Genomic DNA, 23,033 nt, shown 5'->3' with positions numbered 1-23,033 from the left:
GTTGAAACTTTCCTTTAAAATCAAGTTCCTGGGTTATCCTTCAGTGCTTGTGCACATCACTCCTATTTTGTTTACCTTGTGTAACCGGGTGTCTTTAGATAGTGACACATTCCCAGCATTGCTGTGTTGCCAGATGGCTCTGAGTCAACTTTCTTTACATAATACTAACTTTAGTAAACAAAATCTCCAAATGTAGTTAGTCAGGACCGAACACTCATGGTATATGATGGTAAATCGTGACTTAGTCAACCTTTAAAGGTTTAAGAAAAAAACCCACCTTCCTTGTATATCAGTATTTAAAGGAACAAAGAAAAATGATGGGGATGTTTTGGAAATTACAGAACCATTTTCTTCAAGGGAACTTGTGTCCATCAAGGAGACTTGTCAATAGCATCACTGGCTTCACTGGCTGGAGAAACCAGAAAAATATTTATGTACAAAAAATATTTGGTGCTAGAATATTCACAGGGGCATAGCAGTCATGTGTCAAATACTCCAGTTAGTGAAAGACCAATGGGCAGGGATCCTATAAAACACCCTGTGTTGCCTAGGGACACTGTGGCTAATTTAGTCTTTATAAATACTTTCTATGATATTAGTAAAATGACAAAAAATCTCCTAAAAGCCCAAGGTTTATTTTGTTCGTTTGGTTTTGTTTTGTTTTTTGCATTTGCCTGTGTTCGGGTTTTGAGGCCAGCCTGGTTTATAGAATGAGTACCAGGACAGCTAGAACCATACAAAGAAACCCTGCCTCAAAATAAAAATAAGAAGAAGAAGAAGAAGAGGAGGAGGAAGAAGAAGAGGAGGAGGAGGAAGAGGAGGAGGAGGAAGAAGAGGAGGAGGAGGAAGAGGAGGAGGAAGAGGAGGAGGAAAGAAAGAACCAATGAAGGAAAGAAAGAAAGAAAAAGAAAATGAATTGAATCCCATTGCATTAATTTTACACTAAGTCCATGCAAGCCAGTGTTTGAAGAAGGAAGTTGAATGGCAATTTTTTATCTATTTAACACATCCCTGTTGTGTGAGGTGATCATCCTGCCTGGTATGATCCTGACTTATATTCAAAAAGTGACCTCAATTCATGCATAGACTTTAGGTGACAGGATGTGGTAGCCACCAGCAAACATGGCTAGTAAAATGAATTTAAATTACATGAAATGTAAAGCCATTTATAGTAGTCACACCAGGTGTTCAGTCATCCACTCATGCCTGCTATAGTAGATAGATGGACATGAGACATTTTGCACAAAGTTCTAAGAGATAAATTCTTCCAAGGGCAGCATAATTATTTATTTACTCTTCATGACCATTGCTTAATGTTGGTGAAACAAACTGAGTTTGTTACTTGAGGCTGATTATAATTTAAGGGCTAACCTAATCCTTTCTATTGTGATAGCAGATTATTCACAGAGAACACAATTTTGAATGCATGATACTTTATTTAAACACACATATATACAACGACAACAAGGGAAATGGGTCGGAATCCAGCCTGGTGGTGGCATGCATTGGTGGGACAGGCAGACTGGTTTCACAGGATGAGATGAGATGTGGGGGGAAACTAGGAAAAGTCAGGAGAGCAAGTTTCATTTCCCATCACCACATGGAAGGGTCTTCAAGCCTGTAAAACACAAGAGGCAAAACATGGGAGCTCCCGGGGTCTTACAAGAGTGAGACTCTCCACCCTGAGCTACAAGATAATCAGAAGCTATTGTGAAGCCTCCTGTTGGCACTCTGAATGAGAGGCTACGGAGAACAGCAGCACAATGAAGACCCAGTTCATCAGCTTTTGCCCATGGGAACTGCAGTCTCTAAGGGAGTACTTAGAAGCCTCTGTACATATCAAAGGAGCTAAGGGACTCCAAAGTACTTCTGAAGATCAAAACCACAGGAATCACATGAAACTATAACAAGAAGTTAGTGTTATTCAACTCTGAATATGCTCTGTTGTTTCCCAGCAAGCCTTTTATGCAGTGAGATGCTATTTATTAGACTATAAAGAGCCCCTTTTAATAAAGCAGCACTCACATGCAACTCCAAGGCTATCAACTTTTGTCTCCTTCTAATTGCGCATGATTGAGTCTGTCAGTCAGGGAGCAATTAACTTTATTTCCTGCACTAACTGTGTTATTTCAGGCTACAAAACAAAGCAGGCAGTAGAGTTCTAAGTAGGTCTGGATCATCACTTCCAAATCCTAAGTATACATAGCCTAGCCTAAACTTTTGCTGTGGCAAATATCCCATGCATATCAATGAGACACAGAAGGATGCTTATTGTTTAGCATCAAAAACAATGCTTATAATTTCCCACCATTCCCTAGCACTCACTGGTTAACTCTAAGTTGATGCCTCCAGGGACAGAAGCATTGTACTTTATTCGCTTCCCTCAGAGAAACTATCTGGAGGGGCTGGTCCTGTTGTCACCCATGAGGTCACCAGGGGGAACCTCCATGAACCTCCTGTCACTCTCCAGTCATACTCACTGAATAAGTGTGCTAGTGACCTCTTCTGGGGAACATGGTTTTTGATGGTGTAGAGTTCTGGATCTCAGAAAGCTAGCCAGCTAACTACTAGGGATAGGACAGCAATAGGACTGGTGTGCTGACATCTTGGTGTGATACGGCATGTGAGCTGGACTCAAGGTCAGCAAATGAGGTTAGGGGTTAAGAAAGTGAGGTAGATAGCCTCTTTCAGCATTATTCCTTCCCTGACCAGAAGGCACCTGCTTAGCCCAATGATGAGCCCTTAGATCTGGGCAGATATCTGTCTCAAGACCAATCTATACTCCAAGAAAGTTTGCAGACTATAGATAAACACCTAAGGGTAATACATTACCCAACAATGATTCATTGAATAAAATAGATCAGTATATTGACCTAAAATACACCAAAAGGTAGCCAGGAACGCCTGACTTATCTTTAGTTTTGGATAAAGCCAGGAAAGGCAGAGTCAAACGCATGAGGTCTACGGGCTCTAGGACATTTGAGAATGCCACCTAGTGTACAAAAACTAAATTGCCCAGCCCAAATGGATGATTGGTCATTTCAACATAGAGTTGGGGGCTTGCTCTATACTTCCTTACTTCTAATAAGGCATGGCATTCTATAGAATATAATTTCTGAGCTAGAAGTCAGCCATTTTAAAAAAGTGACACCAAATAATATGTATTAGAAAACAATATGCCTTGAAAGTTGAGATTTGCTGTGAATGCATGAAATGCAAGGTCTTTCATGTATACTTCTCCATCCCCTGTGTCTACCCTAACCCCTCTTTCCCGGATGCTGCTATCCTAATGTTCACACAGACTCCCCTAGATCTCCTTGCCTGGCACCTTAAGCTCTGTAGCAACATCTCCATCCCTAGCTTGGCCATACCTTGTTCTGGGGGCATTTTCTGTGCTTTCTCTCATTAAGAGATCTGAAATCAGTGTCTCAGGGCTGGATCTCTTGCCATATCTGAAACAAGAAAGTAAAATCAAGGTTTTATAAAGTAAGCTTGGAGTAACCATAGGAGAAAAAGGGAGCGTATCCCACAAAACTCAAATGTTATTCCCAGCTGTTCATGAGCTAATAAGTATTCTCAGAGTGTGACACATATGTCATAGCAACTTTATCATGACCACATATGCATATACACATACGCATACATATATACATACAACCAGGTGAGGCGGCCCAGAGGGTGAGAGTGCTGGCCATGCAAGCCCAATGACCTGAGTTCAATCTGCAGAACCCAAAGAGGAGAGAGATCAACTCTGGAAAAACCATCCTCTGACTTCCATATGCAAGTGTGGGTATCCATACATCTCTCTCTCTCTCTCTCTCTCTCTCTCTCTCTCTCTCTCTCTCTCTCACACACACACACACACACACACACACACACACAGATACAATTTAAATTTTTCTGAAGTACTTTATAAATATTTTATTTTTGAGATTATATTATAATCACTTCATTTAACCCCTTTCTATTTCTCCCTACCAACCCTCCCACATACCCCTTCCTCAGCTGTTGGAAGTCAAAGTTGGTCCTTTGTTTCTTCTTTGGGTTCCTGGATTGAACTCAGGTCATCAGTGATGCCCAAAGGAAGCTGCTGCCTGAATGCACCCACACTAACATCCCTGTCATCACTGCCCTCCTCACAGATCCCTACATACCCTGGATCTTGCACTCTCTCCTCTCTGTTGGATGCACTAATGCTTTCTCTGAGGCATGACCAAGTCCTACTGACCAACAGTAATAGTAGGATATGGTAAGAACAATATATGGACCTGAGGTTGCATTCCTCTGTAAAGATAAAATAGACTAACTGCTTCAGAACACTAAGGGGGTTGACAAGTTGATAGCAAATGATATGATTTTCCCCATTCTCAGGAAAGGCATGGGGCACCGGCAGCCACTTCATTTCCAAGTGAAAACTTGGCCTGGTCTGGATGGATTAACAAGTAGGTAGAACAGCTGGACAAAGCTGACAGATGTTCTGAGTGCCAACCCAGCAGAACTAAATCCAGATGCATTGGTGAGATTTCTCATTGCTCCTGTGCTGGACTCAAGGGGAGCAAAAGTAAACAATTCTCGTCCTCACCACCCAACTCTCATATAAGATTTTCTGCAAGATTAGACTAGAGCTAGTGGCCTGCTCTTGGTTAACCTGTTCTTCAGTTGATTTTGTTAATCTTCACACTTCGGGCAAACAACCTGAATTCATTCACCTTTATCATGCTTCAGAGAGTTAAAAAGACTGGCAACTGGTTACCACCATTTTTTGGTCAAAAATCTCCCAGTATTGTGACAGTTTCTGCACATTCATGGACTTATCCAAATGGTGGTTGGGCTCAGGGCTCTTTCTCTAACTCTAGATTATCCTTCTCTGTAACAGGCAACCATCTAAAGACCAGTCTCCAAGGCAAAGATTCTCAGACCTGGCTTCACATTAAACTCACCATGGGTGCCTTGAAGGAGACTAGAGAGCCCAGATTCTACCTTAGAGGGACTCATTTAATTGGCAAGGGTGGAGGCAGGGACATTCCACTTTAAAATTCTCCATGTGACTGTGACACAAAGCCAGGACGGAGAAACAGTAATCCAGGGTTGCTGCTTCTCGACCTCTTCAGTAGGAACACTTGAGGGAAGATGACTCTTTGCTGGGGAAGGGGTGTGGAGTGGGAAGCTGGACTGAGCATCCTGGGATGTCTAACAGCGTATACCAGTAGCACTCACTTCTGGTTGTGCCAACAAGTCTCCCCCCAACAGAGCCCTATGTCCTAGGGAGTAAAAATCACCCCCACCTGAGAACCCTGTTCTAAGGAACCACACAAACAAGAGCCATTGACTAGAATGAGTGATCTGGACTGCAGAAGCAACAAATCAGCAGCACACACAGCAACAGGAGGACGGCTACAAATAGGACTGGCAGGAGGAAGGAAGGAGAATTACAGATTAAACCGTCACAAATGACACGGTAATTTTCAAAGGCCTGGATTTCTTCGAGTGAACCTTTGGTGGGAAGTCAGCAAGTGTACAATGGGGCTTCTAATGTTTTCTAAAGAGAGCTTTTACCAAGATGACACAGGTTCGTTTCCATTGAACCAGATTTTCTTCCTAGGACATGCAACCCCCTTCCCCTGTTTTTTTCCCTCAAAGATGGTGGATGTTACATTGGATTTTAATGATGTGGCCCCGTACAAGGGAACTCAGTAGAGGGTTCCAGTTCCATAACCCTAAGAAAGCTTTCTTGAAATGTCCTTAGCTTTGTGATCTGCAGAATGGAGACGATTAAATTCACTTCAAAGTTTGGAGGAAAAGACTGAATGAGATGACTAGAGAAATGTGAAATGGCATCACTGTATACACTGTGGCAAAGCCATATATAGCAGCAGTCTTTGCAAAAAGAATGAGTCCTATCTGTTGTATCTAAAAAACAAAACAACAACCAACGAGCCAATCAAAAACAAACAAACAAACAAAAAAGACAATCAAACAACAATAAAAGCCATGGTGTTGTGGCTGGAAAGATGGCTCAGTGGTTAAGAGCACTGGCTTAACCACCAGAGGTCCTGAGTTCAATTCCCCACAATCGCATGGTGGCTCACAATCATCTGTAATGGGATCTGATTCCCTCTTCTGGTTTGCATTAAGACAGAATGCTCATATACATAAAATACATGCATAAATCCTGAGAGATGCTATCATTTCATTTGTGTAAATTTTTTTTGAGTTGTATGGAGCAAAAAAACTGACGTCATCGATTTTCTGGAAATTTATTAGGCTCAAAAACGCAATTGCTTTCTGCTAGTGAAAATGGTCAGATTTCAAAAGATTATGAGCCTGTATTACTTAAGTGGTTCTGTATACATTGGGGTTGTTTTCCCCAGAGGGCTTTCAGGATGCCACATACTTTTCTGGTGAAATTAAAAGTACGAAACTGTTTCAGAAGCACAACCTCCCTTTTATGTCCCATCCAACCATCCCCTGGGTGGTGAGCAGTTTAACCTCTCTCTGGTAATTTACTATGCATAATTGAAACTTGCTAAGTAAAGAACATTAATGCTTTCAAAGAGTTTGCCTATATGATCCTTCAAGGTTCTCGGTAATTGAAATGTGTTGTTAAATGATTTAGAACTAAAATGCACTGACTTTGCAAACTAAGTCCCATATTGTTTGTAAAATAGCTTGGATTTGATTTTTTTTTCTGTTTGATTTTAATGCTGAGAGGAAAGGCAAGGCACCTCTCTTCCACTTTCTGGACATTAAAAATACAGATCCCCGTCTGTCTCTCAGGCCCCAGCCAGTGGAGCTGTCTGTATCCACCAGAGTCCTTAGTGGAAAGGCTTTGCTTTGTTTTGTTTCTTCTTCATGGGACGCTTTCTTTTCAGAACGCAATTGCTATAAAATGAGAGAAGTCAGCTTTTTAAGACCATCTAGCAATTTTCAAGTGTAGGGCTGAGATAGTTCAGAAGAAACCCATGGTTCGTTCGTTCTCTCTCTCTCTCTTTCTCTCTCTCTCTCTCTCTCTCTCTCTCTCTCTCTCTCTCTCTCTCTCTCTCTCTCTCTCTCTCTCTCATTTATTTATTTATTTCCCTAAATGCTGCCACTCCCTTTGCCCTGGGCAGGCTGGAAGGTCTATCCACTCTCTGACAGCTGGACTGTCTCGTTGGTTTTCTTTGGGGGTGGTTGTTTACTCTAGATTAGGTTACACCTTTACACTGTTGCACCCCTGCTCCTGATGCTGCCTTTTCCCAAGGAGGGTGCTGGGTAAGTCCCCAACTGATGTAAGCAAAAGAGGCAGGAAAGGTGGGTGGGAGACAGACACAGCCCAGAGGTACTGAATCTCAGTTTCGGGGGTTGGAGAGAAAGTCTAGTGACAAAGACAATGTATCCAGTTTGTGGCGTGTGTACCCATCTCACATATTTATCTGGAGCTGAATATATGCCGGATCCTGTCCTATTCTGGGACAGAACAAGGAGAAAGAAATGGTCTCTGGCGTCCAAGATTCCCAGAACCGCAGTTTTTTGGGGCTCGAGATACCAGCCGCGGATACACCCACCTCTGTCTGGTGATGAGATTGATGTAGTGTCGCAGAGCGGAGTAGTATCTGGCCATGTCCTCTGCTGGCGCGTCCTCGCCCGGATTGTCCGGCTTGGAGGGGTACCCCTCAGCCAGAATGCCCAAACACACGAGCAGGGATAGAGCGAGGGTCAGTCCACACAGCCCCATTCGTTTGTTACCTAGCATCTGTGGATACAGAAGGCTCAGACTTGGAGATGCAGAGAATGCTCGCCTTTGTCCCGATTCCAGCTACCACTCTAGACCCTCATCTATTCCCATCCCAGACCCTAGGAAAAAAAGCCCAGATTGGGCAGGCTCCACTTCCAGAGCCTTAGAGAACCACTTGCCCGGACCTGGCCCCTCTGCTCCGCCCCATTGTTCATGAAATTTCCCTCCAACGCTCCTAGTGAGAAGCAGAGGGCCCCCTTTTAGAATAGAATTGTAAGTTCTGCCCTCTATTTTAAAGAAAGACCACTTTTCTCCTCTTGTTCCTAAATCACCCTCGGAGGAGAAACTTTTCTTCTGAGTCGCTTATGATCTGTGTGGCTACAGATCCTGTGACAGTCAGATACCCAGAGGCTCAGTTCAGATCTTGGAGGTGACTGGGCACGGGGCTCCCCATGCCAGGGAAAATACTTTGGGGGAATCTCCCTCTAGGACCACGCATGCAATCTGGATTCCTGGTTGTAACCAACTAAACAAACAAACAAACAAAACCCCACCGCTGCCCAGGGATAGGTGTCCCCACGTTCTTCTCCCTTCCTTCAAAAGATAACCGGCGTGGAGGTGGAGCGCCTAGATAGGAGGGCTCCGGAGAAGGACAGGTGGAGGGTCGAACCAGAGTCCAGCAAGTGAAATTTAGCTGCCCCAAAGAGCTGGGTGTCAAGTTGGCAGAACAAGCTCAGGGGACCGGCTGCAGGGCAAGTTCAAGGGAGTCTAGGGGCCCGCACCGCTGTCCCAGTTGGTCCTGGCACTCACCATGGCGGGCGGGCTGTGGTCTCTGCGCAGCGGGTGCTCTGCTCTGGGCGCCTCTGCGAGGAATGAGCTCCACCGGTGGGATGCGTAGAGCGGGTCGCCAACGGGCTTTTATGGAGCGCCCTTGTCGCGGCAGGAGGGGCCTCGGGGGCAGTCACGCCCGGGTGACTCCCACAGCCACTTCCCGCCCCCAGCAGCGGGGGAGGAGGCTGGAGCCACAGCCGCTCGAGTGGCGGCGTCTGGAGCCACCCACACCCCAATTCCAGGCAGCCCGCTCTGAGAGGAGAAGGGAACATCCAAGAGTGAGCATCCCCCAGATCCCTCTTTACTTCTCCCCGTCGAGTCCCGCTGCCAGAGAGAAAGATAAAGCAGGGACCGCTTAGATTGCCTGTCGCGGGAATTGCCTGCTGTCTGCGCGCGGGTCTGTAGGGACCAGACACGGTACTTGGGGAGCATCTCTGGGACAACTGCGAGCGCTGGGAGGGAAGCAGTCGAGCAAGGTTTTTCCCGCTCCCGGAGCAGGTGTCCCGGACCGCAAGGTCCCCAGCGGCTTTCTTAGACCTACTGGACCTACTGGACCTACTGGTCTCCCCCACCAAAGGTGGACCCTTCCCCAAGCACACTCCCCAACGCTGCTAGCCAGGCTCGGCCTCAGCCAGAAACTCCCTAAGGCTGCCACGGGGAGCCGGCGGTCCAGGAGGCTTCTGTATCTACAGCGGAAAGTGGCAGCGATTCGAGCCCCTATCTGTAAGCTTTGTGAAGTCCCGAGTGTTCTCGGCTAACGCCCGAATGAACACTTGCTTTTAGATTGAAATGGAGCAGATTAAAAGACCAACGCCACTGTGCTCCTCGCGTTAAACCTGTTGAATAAATATGAACGATATTGAAATTATGTTTACCAGATGGGGATTTTTACAAGGTACGCTTGAGTTAATGCCTCTGGAAGTTTGAATCTAGGTAAAATGGTATGTTGCTAAAGTGGAGTTTATTTTAAAGCTAAAGTTTGTTTTAAAGCGTTATTTCAAAGCTAAAATAAATGATTTCATTCAAGTGTCACTTTGTGCATTGTTTAAATAGGGATGAATTAACTTTTAGTGAGAGAGAGAGAGAGAGAGAGAGAGAGAGAGAGAGAGAGAGAGAATGAATATGAGACACTATGTGATCAAATGATAATCCTGAACACCAATATCCCATCCCTCGCAGCTGGAAGACTGCACTCTCCCTATGTCAGAAACCTGCACCAGGCCACAAACACTGAGCTGTCAGAGTTTCTCTTGTGCCCTCCTGAGAACCTTTGCTAAGAGAAAGGCATCTAACAAGAGCGCTCTGGTAAGGAGGAAGGCACACACTGCTGTTCAATAAAGTAATCTTCCTGTTGTAGTGAATCAGGGAGTAACATCGGTCAAAACCTGGGTCCAGCAGGCGTCACAGAATCTGGGAGAAAGTACACGGAGGGGGTAGGGGTAGGGGTGCCACTTTTGAGCAAGGGACTCTGGGAATCTGATTAACTTACTTTATAATGTTGGTGCTTGAGAACAAGAACTTTTCCCTTCAGCATTTGGAAAATGAAGTCAAGGGAGGGCGTGCCCAGAATGTCACTTATACCCTGTTCTTCTCCTTGTCAAATCTGGCCTTGGGCTCTTAACATGCTGTCATTCTCCGATACCACTCCATCAATTAACCCCTCCCTTCCGCAGTTTCCTGTAACCATTGGCAGCTCATAGAAGCAACCCTCCTCTAACAAACAAAACCAAATGTCATTCAAAGCACCGCACCGGTCTCCTAGCTGCTGCTAGCTCTCTTCATTGGCTTTTTATTTATATGCATGGTTATTTATTGTAATAGCTTTCCTTAACTCTCAATAAAATACACTATGAAGTTTCAAATGTTTGAAAAATTCCCTCGGATACACATCCACATTCACGAAGCCATAAAGAATATAGGTTCATCACCCCTGGACTTTGTGACATCCCTCTGACAGTGCTCTCCTGCTCCTCCCTGCTCCTCCCTGCTCCTCCCTGTCCTCCATGGGTCTGTTTCCAGACACATGAGTTGTTAGCATTTCTAGCCCAGCTCCTCAATAGCTTCTCATCTCTGCTTTCATTTTTTTTTAATCCAACACCCTTAAGCTGAGTCTCACCCAAATGTCAACAGCACATACTGTACTGTTGACACATTTCCATTCTAAGACGCCCCTCAACTTCAAGAACCCAGTCAGCTTCTCCTGGACCCCAGGTTCTTTCCAGCCTGTGCTGTGACTAACTCTGCAAGGGCATTGATTGATAAGTCACTGTGTTGATGTAAGCCATCACTTCTCCTAGGGAAACAAACATTAAGTCATCAACTGACGTGAGCTCTGTCCCACAGGTCACTGCCGGTCTATTTTAATTTGTTCTTTTATTTTTTTCTTCTTTCTATTTTGGCCAGTTCTATTGCTACATCTTTAGTTACTTCATTTTTTTCCTCTTCTAATATGTGATCCTTGTCAATTATATTCTTTGATTTTTGCACTTTAGACAATGTACCTTTCATCTTTAGAATTTCAATATGGGTCTCTTTAATACCCATCACGGCAACTCTCTATTCTGGATTTTTTTTTCTGGGTGACTCTGAAACATGTACTTGGACTGTCTGAATCTTGAAGGATGGTGTAAGAATAGTGATTCTAATAATAGCAATATTCCTAGTGGGTTTGAGTGAAAGGGGGGTTTACAGGTAGAAGATTCAAAGGTGTGTGTGTGTATGTGTGTGTGTGTGTGTATGTGTGTGTATGTGTGTGTATGTGTGTGTGTGTGTGTGTGCATGTGTATGTTGTTCTATTCTGGATTTTTAACACATCGTTATTATTACTATTATTTTGACATTTTGAAGTGGGTTCTCCACATGCGGTCTAAGTTGATCTTCGACTCCCAATAACTGTTTCGGTCTCCCAAGTCTTAGGACTGCAGCCATGTGCTGTCATGTCCAGCCTGATATGCATAATCAATAACTTCTATCATTCACACAATTGCTGTATTTGGATTGCCCTCCCCGCCCCGCCCCCACATGATGACCTGCATTTTCCCACTTCTCTGTATGCCTCAGAATCTTTGGTGGGACGTCAGACACTATGGAGCTTACCTGATCTTACCTTATTGTCCCTCGGACTTTTTTGTGTCCCTGTAAATGCTTGAGCTTTGCTCTGGAAGGGTGGAACCGCTAGTTTTATGCAGCTGCACCTTGCACTTCAGTTTTGTTAGGGGACACCAAGCTGGCATCTGTCTAGAGTTAATTTTTTTCTACTTTCAAAGTAAGATCATTCTTGCTTTAACTGATAACTGACAGCTGAGGGGGACAGGTTTCCTATCAGCCATTGGGCTACTCCCAGCCCTTGTGAACTTTGAACCCTCCTTACCCACACCCCTGGGTGGCTCTTTGTCTTACCTTGAGTGGCTTCTTTGAAAGTAGGATTTATTTAGCACTCAACTAAGTTTTGTCTGGAGAAACTGCAGATCCCCCAGACATTCTCACTGCAGGGCTCTCCAGGCCCAACCCCACTTCCCAAGGCTGCCTGACTTCCTCAGCTCTGGCGGGCTCCAGTCAGTTCTCTGGTACCATTACATGACATGCCTCGTGTTTTCATTGCCAGGAGATCACTATGCTCAGAGAAGATGCCTATGTTCTAAGAGGTGTTTTACTTATTTTTGTCTACTGTTGTCATTGTTTCTGAGCATGGCCTTCCCACTATAGCTTCTGCTTCCTCACTCTCACTGTTGGGCCCACAGTACTGTAAACATTTTTTTAAAGATTGTCTCACAGCTGTAACTCTATTCCCGTGCACACATGTGTGCTGCTTCTAAACCATTTCCTGTCTTTAACATTTTGTAATTGCAAGCTCCATACATACAAACATAGAGGGATACCTGTCTCTTAGTAGGTAAAATAAAACTGGGAGTCACTGTCACATCTGTCTGTCTGTCTGTCTGTCTGTCTGTCTGTCTATCTATCTATCTATCTATCCATCCATCCATCCATTAGTCAAAGTTTGTTAGGATTTCAAAGGTCTGAAGGTCCTCAAAGGACCATGAAGGATGAGCCAGAGACGAGACGATGAGACATAGAGACGGGTAAGCTGTCAGAATAATGGACAACAAACTCCAGGTGGTGGGAGATACCTGTGCCTCTTGCTTCCCTCATCCAAGAAACACACATTTTCGTCAAAGCCTAATATAGCAGTATTATATGCCATCCATACAGTCCAAGGGACAAAGAGGATAATTCAACTTTAAAAACCGATTCATCTTCTCTTAGACCCCAGCTTGTTATTTGCTTATGTAGTAACTAACTTTGCAAGGACATTGACGATAAATCATTGTCTTGTATGAGTTTTAAATAATCTGCCAGGGCTGCCCATACCTGTAATCCCAACACTAAGCAGACCGAAGGCAGGAGGATTGGGAGTTCAACATGAGTTAAAAGATAATACGTATTTATTTTATCAAAGTTAAGCAAATTTTGAGAAAGATACAGAGTCACAATTTAACAGTCTAATATGATGTTTTTAGATAATTTGAGAGTTATTTTCTCATAGCAAAATTATACACAGTTACTCCGACAAGGTTCCTAATCCTTCCCAGATAGCTCCACCAACTAGGGACCAAGTATCAAATGTATGAACCTATGGGTCCACACTCACTGAAACCACCACACTCCATATAAATATTTCCTTTGAAGTGTTTGCCTCAAAAGACTTTAAAAGACTAGGCACTATAGAAGGCCAGTAAATAATGATGCAGTTAATATAGTTATAACTGTGTCATTTAGTAGGTGATATCTATAATAAGTACATATACATTGTAAGCCTCTGTCGACTGGATTCCAGCTATGTTCAGCCAAAGGCATTCTTAGTTGCAAGCAACTTAAACTCCCAACTCTCAATTTCTTTGCCTGTTCCTTCTATTTCGCTATTTTCAGATTACTTTTCAAAAAGCATGTGCATCCAGTTCTGATTTTTCTATGTTCCTTTCATGCTATCTGGGCTCATTTCTTTATACATGTAAGAATTAACTTAGGCCTGTTGTACTCAGGGGGCACACTCCTTGGTTAGGAAGCTTCTGGCTTCTTCCTTTCTCCTTTCTCTGGGCCATTCTACCTTACTTCACTCACCTGGCTAGACGAGGGAACAGGGAAGCTTCTGGATCCTGCAAGTCCTTTCCCAGGACTCTGCTCTATTGAAGCCACTGGCTGACAGCATTTCTCTTACTTTGTCTTCTTAGCAGTGTCTAATACTCAGGTATTAGAGAATTGGAACGATTATGAGGACCATTGGAACCAAAATTATCCCCAAATTTATCTAAAATATCAGATAATTATGGGAAAAATATATATGAAATCTGGAAGTATTTTGGCAATCGCTGCAGTTCTCTCCTCTGTGTCGCCTGCACAGGCAGGAAAGGATGCCTCTGAGAGAGCACCGAATGCGGATCCTCAGACAGACTCTGTGTTCTTCTGGCCAGTTTCATTTTATTTTTAGCTCAAGTCCCATGCTTCTGGTCATACAATGGCAGAATATTTGCTTTATTGGGATGAAGTAGGATTGTGGGAACAACTGATGCAGTCTGCGGCATGGGAGGTGGGCTTTCTACAGCAGGAACCACTGGTTTGCCTGTGTGGATTGGACAGCTGATGTGCCACACAGTGACCTGCCTCAAGTGAGTCTCCTGAAGACATCGGAGAATTTTGTATTCACTTCTCATAGGGTTGAACTAGTGAACATCCAATCTCCGTGGAGAGGATACATTATTTCTATTCTAGGTACTGCCTTGGAATTTGAGGATTTATGTCCCTGCAGGCCTACTGCAGGAGTTCAGCCTCCTGGGGATTGGACCACAAGGGTTGGTAGGTGACTCTTGGTTTCCCAGCCTTGCCTCCAGTTAGTTTGTATGTGACTTCTAGCAGGTCAAGCTGCTTGAGACTCAATTCAACCTTGAATTTGAACACCTAGATGCCCATTCCCCATATTCCTATGGATTAAAATGGGGTTCAACAACTCTGAGTCACAAAAGGACTAAGTCAGGTGGGGAACATCAGACTGAGGCCCCCTCTGTCAGGCCTAAGAGAGCCAGGGATCATGTGCTATGGAGCAGATAGCCCTGAAGAAGATTCCAGAGCCCTCAGGGTCTAAGGGGGAAAGCAGCTATGCTCATAACTCCTTGGGGAGTCCTCTGGAAACTCATCCTAAACCAGGCTTCTTTTCTCTCCTTCCTAAAGAGTCTACCCTTCAGTAAACTTTTTCATCTTGAAGCCACCAGAACAGACTCTGGCTCTGGATCAAAGCTGTGGCCAAAAGCAGAGTCATGGGGGAGGGGCTAATGGTTTGAATGAAATTTACCCCCACTAGGCTTGTTCCCTTGAGTCTTGGGAAGGAAACTGTAGGGCTCTCTGAGGTGTTGTTCCTTTACACAGCTCAGGTCCTTAAAACTAAAATGGTCAAGGGGGATCTGAAGCACCATCCTCAGAGGTCTGAGGGAGGAAGCTCAGTTGAAATCTCCAGCAGGAAAGGGCCAGCAGGGTCACAGGGCCTCCAGCCTGAGAAGGATGTCCATTGCCATTGCTGGACATCACCTCTCAAAGGTTGCTTTTCTCGGCAAGTGTCACATATACTTGATGGGAAATCTGAGATCTACCATCCAAGGTCCTAAAGAAGATTCACGATCTCACAAAAATAAGAAGCTGGAAGACAAGCCAGGCTACACAGTGAACTCAGCAGTCAATAACTGACAATGTCATCAAACTCCAGGCTTTGCCAAGGCTCCGCCCTACAGTCTCTAACCTGCATAAGTTCTTCCTGCAGGGTTGGTAGGCCACCCTCAGGAGTCTGAGGCCTCCTTCAGATACACCAATATCGTATATCGTTTGTAGTGAGTGGAGGGTCTCTGTACAGATGCATCCAGCATCCTGGTTTTTATGGGTTTTAACTGAGTCATTCACAGAATTAATTCAGTCAATAAGACTCTTCGTCGGGTTAGGTGATGAAGTCAGCTCTTGCTGAGAGGGGCCATCCAAATGAAGACTGTGTGTAAGAAGTATTCAGGGGAGGGGTGGTAGTGTGGGGGTGGCTCAGTAAACCTGCCTGTCTGAGGTCAAGCCTGGAACCCAGGCAAGAGAGGAAGGACAGACCTGACTTCACAGAGTTGTCCTCTCACCTCCATACAGAGCTCTTGCCATGTGCTCATTGCACCCACGGACACACATACTCACACACACACACACACACACACACACACACACAACTTTACAAAGTTATCCTCTAACTTCCATACAAAGCACCTTGCTATGTCTTCATCTCAGTAGCCCATGGAGACACACCACACACACACACACACACACACACACACACACACAGAGAGAGAGAGAGAGAGAGAGAGAGAGAGAGAGAGAGAGAGAGATACACACAGGGACAGATAGACACACATATAACTAGAGACACACACAGATAGATACACACAGGGATAGACACATATATAACTAGACACACACACACACTTTAAACGTATTTTTAAAGTTTTTATTTTTTTTCTATTATAGCAAGAATACAAGGGTGGCCATTGGCTACCACCAACAGCAGCTTTTGGAGTAGAGTTTACTTTGGTTTTGTGCTTGTGTCTGCGTGCATGAAAAAGCCAATATTGCTCACCGGTAGGAACAGTACTACCAATACTTACACAGTCTGTCCATGTGTCATAATTCACATATATAGTGAGGACAGAATGTAAGTTCTGAGCATTAGAGGACAGCAGCATGCTCGGGTGTGAACTGTCCTCAAAGTCTCCCCCCAAGCGCGTGACGACAAGCATGGTAATACAGAGAAATGTCTTTAAAACAGCAAAACTAGCACACAGGCCTGGAAAAGCCTGGATAGTTGCATGTCTAGTGAAGTTGGAAGCGATAACAAAACCCTCTTTGTACACGTTCCCCATGTCCACAGGTCTTTACCAGTGACCCTCCCCACCATCTTCATGAGAAGAGAGAAGGAGCATGAAAACTTCACAACATATTTTACAATGCCAGAAAGATTGTGAGATCAAAATCCAGCAAAGACACCACATGACAGGAAGCCACATGTCAGCATCCCTCGTGAAATACGTGGAAAGGTATTTGTAAAAGCAACGAGCAAAGTCCAATGGTGTATCAAATGGCCATTAGGAATACAATGGCCAAATTCCAAATGTATTTGGAATATAATAAAATAGTCTTTATTGACCTGTGACATTTATGTCAAGAATACAAGTGGCTTAGAATCTGTAAACTTATAAGCGTAACTAGACGTGTCAACAGAATGAAATTAAAAGGAAAAGCCACATCATCCTGTCAATAAAGATTTTAAATTATTTTATTAGAGTCATTTTTAAATCATTTTGTGATTTCAAAAAATGTTTGTTTTTGTTTTTGTTTTTAACAAATTGGGGATGTAACTTGGGAAAAAAATTTACTTTTTGTATTTCATGAGGCAGGTCCTCTTCAGCTGTAACCTCGGGAAAAGCCTGAAGCTGGATTTGCTCCCAAGAAAGGCTCTCATTTCCTCATCAGCCTGTCTGTCGGTCTGTCTGTCCAGGAGGGCATCTGTTCAGTTCTTTGGGATAGCCTTATCAGAACCTAAGGTGGTGAGGAACGGACCTTCCAGTTTGAAAATTATCATTTGTGGACCCGACCCGGTCTCAGCAAGATAATGTCTCTAGCTGAGGCTTCAACCTTCTAGAGCTCTGATCACTCAGCCTCACGTGCCAATGACACCCCCACTGTAGGGAACACAGTACATCGACAGGGGTGCAGGCATGTAGGGGTGGGGGAGCTGCAGGGCACTTAGTAGGAGCTCAGTGTTTCCTAGACCGTCTTTATCAACAGTGTTTTATGAAAGCAATGTTTAGGTCACCGGGAGTAGACATTGTCTTAAAGCAATAATGTTTGTGAGACATCATGTGGCTAGCTACGGCGAATGCTGACTATAGACATCTCTCTGCCTACTTACAAAATCTGTGAATGGCATTGTGGGTGGCACATGTGGGAAAGATACCAACTTACTGAGGCCGTGGTGCATAAAGCATCGTACTTGAACTTGTCTGCCTCTGACAATAGCCCTGGATAGAGGCCATTATCCTCGTTCTATTGAAAGGGTATCAGAAACCCAGAGAGACTCTAAGTGTTCTCCAAATTCATCTAATAAGGGAGGGGCAGGAATTCAAACCAAGAGCCCTTAGTTGAAGTGGCTGCTCAGACCCACGGGCTGTGATTCACAGGTAGGACGGAGCACACCCACCTAGACAGCGAAGAGGAAGCCGCGCCCGTGGGCGTAAACATGGCGAGCACACCACGGTACAATGCGTGATGAAGGAAAGGTAAGCAGGAAAGGGAGAGGGGAGGAAGAGAAAGGGGGCAACAGAGGAAAGAGAAGGGGGAAGGGGGAGAAAGAAAGGAGTGTTTTTGAGACAACCACCAGGGGTGTGAGACTTAAGCTCCAGATTGGGGCCAGGTGGAACAAACCACCGCGGTCAAGTCATACGAAAAGAAAAATACCAGTTTCCAGCACGAGTAGTAACCTGGCTGGGCTGAGAGTTTATACAAGGAAAGGATGGGGAATTAAGACTAAAAGAGAGAGACTAGTTGTGGGAGAAAAGACAAATCGGCTCTGTGATTAGGGCTTTATATTGTGAGAAAGATGTCAAGCTTGCCTAATGCTGCAAAGTCCTGAGTTCTTCCTAAACTACTGCTAAATGAGGTGTGTGTGTGTGTGTGTGTGTGTGTGTGTGTGTGTGTGTGTGTGTGTGTGTGTGTGAAACCACTGAGCAATAGTTCAGAAAGACTAAGCAGGCATCTGCATGAGGAAGAGTAGGAAAAGAAGACCAGATTCTCTGAACCACAGTGGCCATTCAGATGTGGATTCAATTGGTGCAGGGCCATTAACACGTCGTGGGTGAAGAAAGCCATGGTGCATCTTAGTTCATCTTAGCCACTTGAATTGAGAGAAACCCAAGAAATCAGCAATCCATACTTCTGGGTGTGTCTGAAGGTGTTTTGAGACATAATTACATCAGGAGGGCTCTGACCTAAACAAGGTTTAATCCATAGATTGATTCAAAAATTGAACAATTAGGAGGTGGTAGATTTTGGAAAGCAGCGTTGTTGGAGGAATGGGTCACTGAGAATGTACCTTTGATGGACAGGTCTTAGCCCTGCCCACTTTCTGTTCCTCTATTCCCTGTCTGCCCCAGTGGCTGCTCTGTTCCAGCATGTGGCCCTGCCATGATGTTCTGCCTCCTCATAACAATGACACTGGCTAACTGGCCTCTCCTTCCGTCTTCCCACTCTGTAACTGTTTCTCTCAGGTGTCTGTCACAGCAGTCAGTGCGAGGCTGACTAACTTGAGGCTCCAAGAGGATACGGCAGCTGATCTATAATAGTATTAGCAGCCACAATAACTAACAGCTACTCATGCTTTCATTTCTGCAGATAGGGACCTGGTTTGTGGCAGGAAGTGTCTGGGGCCCTGAGTACATAGTAAGACATATGACAGGAGGGACAGCTACTCAGGAAGTTCAACTTATATCCCAGCTTATTAGTCACAGAAAAAGAAATGCAGTTTAGAGTGGAAAATGTGAGAAACAAAAAGACAGAACACAGGATTAGAGGACTAGAGAGTGAGTTACACCTAGCTAGAGCGGGGGTCTGCGAGGAAGTATCTTTTAGCAAAAACCTAAAGAACTGGCACAATGGACTCTTGAGTGTTCAAGTGAAAAGACTCGTTTACTGTCCCATGCTGCTTTGGTACAGAGTCTCCATGCAGGAATGCCAGGCAGCAGTCTTAACCTTCTAACTACCCTCCCTGGCACGAGGCATCCTCTAAACCTGCCGCCATCTTAATAGCACACAGATCGGATGTGGAGCCAAAGAACTATCCAGCTAAGCTTCCACCAAATTCTTCACCTACCAAATTATGATAGAAGGGGCTAGAGAGATGGCTCAGACGTTAAGAACATTCCTGAAGACTTGATTCCCAGCACCAAACATGATGGCTCAGAGTCACCTATTCAGTTCTGGGAGATCTGATGCGCTCTTCTAGTCAATGTGGGCCCCAGACACGCACAAGGTACGTAAACATACATGCAGGCCAAATACCCACACACATGAAATCACACGACAACAACATGGTCTTTGTTTTAAACCACTAAATATTGGGTTTCTTTTTATAATAATAGACAAGTAGAGTATTTTCTATCACTACATTTTTATTTTAGTATTTATTAGAGATAGTTCTTATTTGTTTTCAATTTTATCTACACTAGAGTATCAGTGACATGAGAGCATGGGCTTCGTTCTGCTGACAGTTCAGGCTTCTTCACTATCGGATGCTCCATAACCACTGTCAGACAATGAGGTTGCTGTATCTGCCCCGAAGGGTGATGGGAGTAGAACAATAACCAGGTACACACATGGGGGAATGGGCAAGGGGAGAACCAGAGACGGGGAACCTGGGCAAATGAGCACATTCTTCACACAGTTATCTTCTGAGTTCCTCAGAGCTGACAAGGGGTGGGTCCTGAATTTGAATACCAACAGTATGATTTCCTGTCAGTGCCCACAAGCACCAATCTCTTTTGTAAAGTAAGAAAGGACAGGGATATAATTAATAAAATGTCCTAGTCCTCAAACCACAGAAGTACAGCAAAGAAGGAAGGGAAGGAGAAGGAAGAAGAAAAAAAGGCCATGGGAAGAGCTGCTGCCCTCCCCCACCTCTGCTCTGGGAGCAACGGCCAAGGCAGACACTTGATGGAGAAGCTGGGAATTATGTAGTAGAGGAGAATGAGCTGGCAGTCTATAGAGCTGCCAGGAGTAAACGATCTTAGAGAGAGTATTCAGAAGTATAAAATGAATTCTGACGGCAAGAATGGAAAACTATCCATTTGAAGAGAACATGTATGCACACACACACACACACACACACACACACACACACTTGCATGCACGCACACACATGCACAACATTAGAGTTTCCAAATTAACTTGGGAAGAAGTAACGAATAGAAGTAAAGAGAAGGTTAAAATCAAACTTATACCATCTAGAAAGAACTGAATTCTGTATCATCCAGAAAAAAAACTGAAAGGGAATAGTTTGTAGGAGAGGTTGTGGTTGCTGACAAATTTCTAATTAAAGAAAAATTCAGATCTTTAACTTTTTAAAAACATAAATGTAATCAATTATAAGGAGTTATACTGAGAAAGGAACGGATGCAAGCCAAGCGCGGAGGTCCATGCCTCAAACCCCAGCACCCCGGAAGCTGAGGCAGGAAGGGTTCAGCTTTAAGAACAACCTGGACTACATAGCAAGGCCTGGTCTCAACAAACAAAACAAAAACAACAAAATAAAAACAAACTGAACCCCAAGGAGCAAAACAAAAAACAAATAAGCAAAATAGAAAAAAGGATGATTACAGAAAAGAAAAATAGTTTGTTTTTGAAGTCTAATAAAATAATCTGTCAAAGCCAACTGAAGATGAACTGCAGAAACAGAAGATTTGAGGAGATAGGAACCCAACTAAGCCGCAGTCCTGGAGAGAGTCTACAGACAAAAGAAAAGGGTGCACGTAAGCCACAGTCATGTATTTAAATCCTGTGGGAGTATGAAATGCGTTAGCTAAAACCGACCAAAGTTGGCTTTACAAAGCAACGCAAAACATAAGCAAACAATAAAGACTGGAACTCGATTAACCAATTAACTCTTCTTTAGCTGAGAAGGAGCCAGACTCCCTGGTGGTTTTCACATCCAGGCTTCACCTCATCTTCAAATGGCAAGTCATCTAATACTTGCTTCCAATCATGCTGGATCATATTCAAATCTGATACAATGGGCAGAGGACATGGCTTAGTAGGCAAAATGCTTGCTGTCCAAGCATGGTCCCCAAATCCCATGTAAACACTGGGTGCTGAGGTATGCAGCTGTAAGTCTAACTTTGGGGAAGCAGAGACAGACATATCTCTGGAGTCAACCCGTCTAGCCAGATTTGTTTGCTCTAGGTTTTGGTAAGGTCCCTTGTTTCAAAAATTAAGGTGGAAAGCAATTGCAGAATATACCAGATGTTGACCCGTGGCCTCCATACATGCATGTGAACACATTCACACCAACTCATAAAACTAACACACACACACACACACACACACACACACACACACACACACGAACGCACACACACACCTGCACACAAACCTTACAAAAATATTTTTACAAAGACAAAACATAAACTGAAAGCTATACAGTTATTTCAGTTAATAAAGACAAGTGTAGGATATTACAGCTGGGCAGTGGCCATGCCCACCTTTAATCTCAGTACTTGGGAGTCACAGACAGGTGGATATCTGAGTACAAGGCCAGCCTGGTCTACAGAGTGAGTTCCAGGACAGTCAGGGATGCACAGAGAAGCCCTGTCTTAGGGAAAAAAACCCAAAACTTCATGGCAAAAATAATTGTGATAAAATATTAACAGAATTTCTGCAGTATAAAGATAGACTAACTTTAAGACATCACTGAACACAATTTATCAATTAGTAAATTAAAAGAAAAGTACTGCATGACTGATAGATACAGAAAGGCATTTGATTAACTTAAAGAGCCACTGTGGCATAAAAGAAAACAGTAAAATAAAGATGACCAGAGACAGGAACACGAGGTCTGAATGGAGAGAGGAATGGGAAGAGGTGGGCCCAGGAGGGAATATGGGGAAGGACACTAATGCTCAGGGCCATTTGAGGGGTCACATGAAAACCTACTGTTTTACAAGTTTTTAAAAATATATACACGCATGAAAGAAATCTAAACCGAGTTACCAGATTATGGGCCAGATAATGCCGCAACTGGACATTTTTTGCTACCAAGTGAAACATTCATTGCCCAGAATGGTTTACTCTGCTTTAGTTGTTTATCAAAAGGGCCCCATGGAAACACTCTGAGCAAGACGCTGATCTGTGTTTACAGCACAGTGTTGTCAGGACTCTTTTTTTTTTCTCTGTTCCTTTCACAGAACAATATCATTTGGTTTCACCTAGGGCCATGGCCTATCTGGTCTCAGTCCTTAGCCTCCTGATCAGGCCCAAAAATCTCAACTTGGTATTGTCAAGGTTAGTGACTACTTTCCACAAACTGATGGGAATTTCAGTAGTAGTAGTCGTCGTCGTAGTAGTAGTAGTCGTAGTAGCAGTAGTAGTCGTAGTTGTAGGAAGTACAGAACTTACATAGACAGTGAACGTGGAGCGAGAAGTCAATCTGGTGACTAACCAGAGCCTTCATCCCTATTGACTAGTGCTAAGAGTACTAGAAGGCACTCCATGCACACTACCAGAGAAGAAAGGCAACCGCCAACCCAACTTCGAACCCTACAACCTATAGCAATGATCTGCCCACAGGATAAGGTGCAATGGTGGCACAAACACTGTGGAAGTAACCAACCACTCTGTGATTGGCTTTAAGACCCACTCCACTGTATGA

The 23,033-nt window shown here is 44.1% G+C and overlaps 1 protein-coding gene across 1 annotated transcript; it reads right to left on the bottom strand.

Moving 5' to 3' along the window:
- Positions 1-1,416: 1,416 nt before the first annotated feature.
- On the bottom strand, positions 1,417-8,620 carry Npy (neuropeptide Y). Its single transcript, NM_012614.2, has 4 exons — positions 8,525-8,620; positions 7,545-7,732; positions 3,372-3,452; positions 1,417-1,618 (listed from the first exon to the last, which is right to left on the bottom strand). The coding sequence occupies exons 1-4, from the start codon at positions 8,525-8,527 to the stop codon at positions 1,594-1,596; spliced, it is 297 nt and encodes a 98-aa protein (NP_036746.1). The 5' UTR covers positions 8,528-8,620; the 3' UTR covers positions 1,417-1,593.
- Between the last annotated feature and the right edge of the window lie 14,413 nt (positions 8,621-23,033).

Source organism: Rattus norvegicus, chromosome 4 (assembly GCF_021556685.1).
Source record: "Rattus norvegicus strain SHRSP/BbbUtx chromosome 4, alternate assembly SHRSP_T2T, whole genome shotgun sequence".
Classification (NCBI taxonomy): domain Eukaryota; kingdom Metazoa; phylum Chordata; class Mammalia; order Rodentia; family Muridae; genus Rattus; species Rattus norvegicus.
This window is presented reverse-complemented; position numbering and strand designations above follow the sequence as displayed.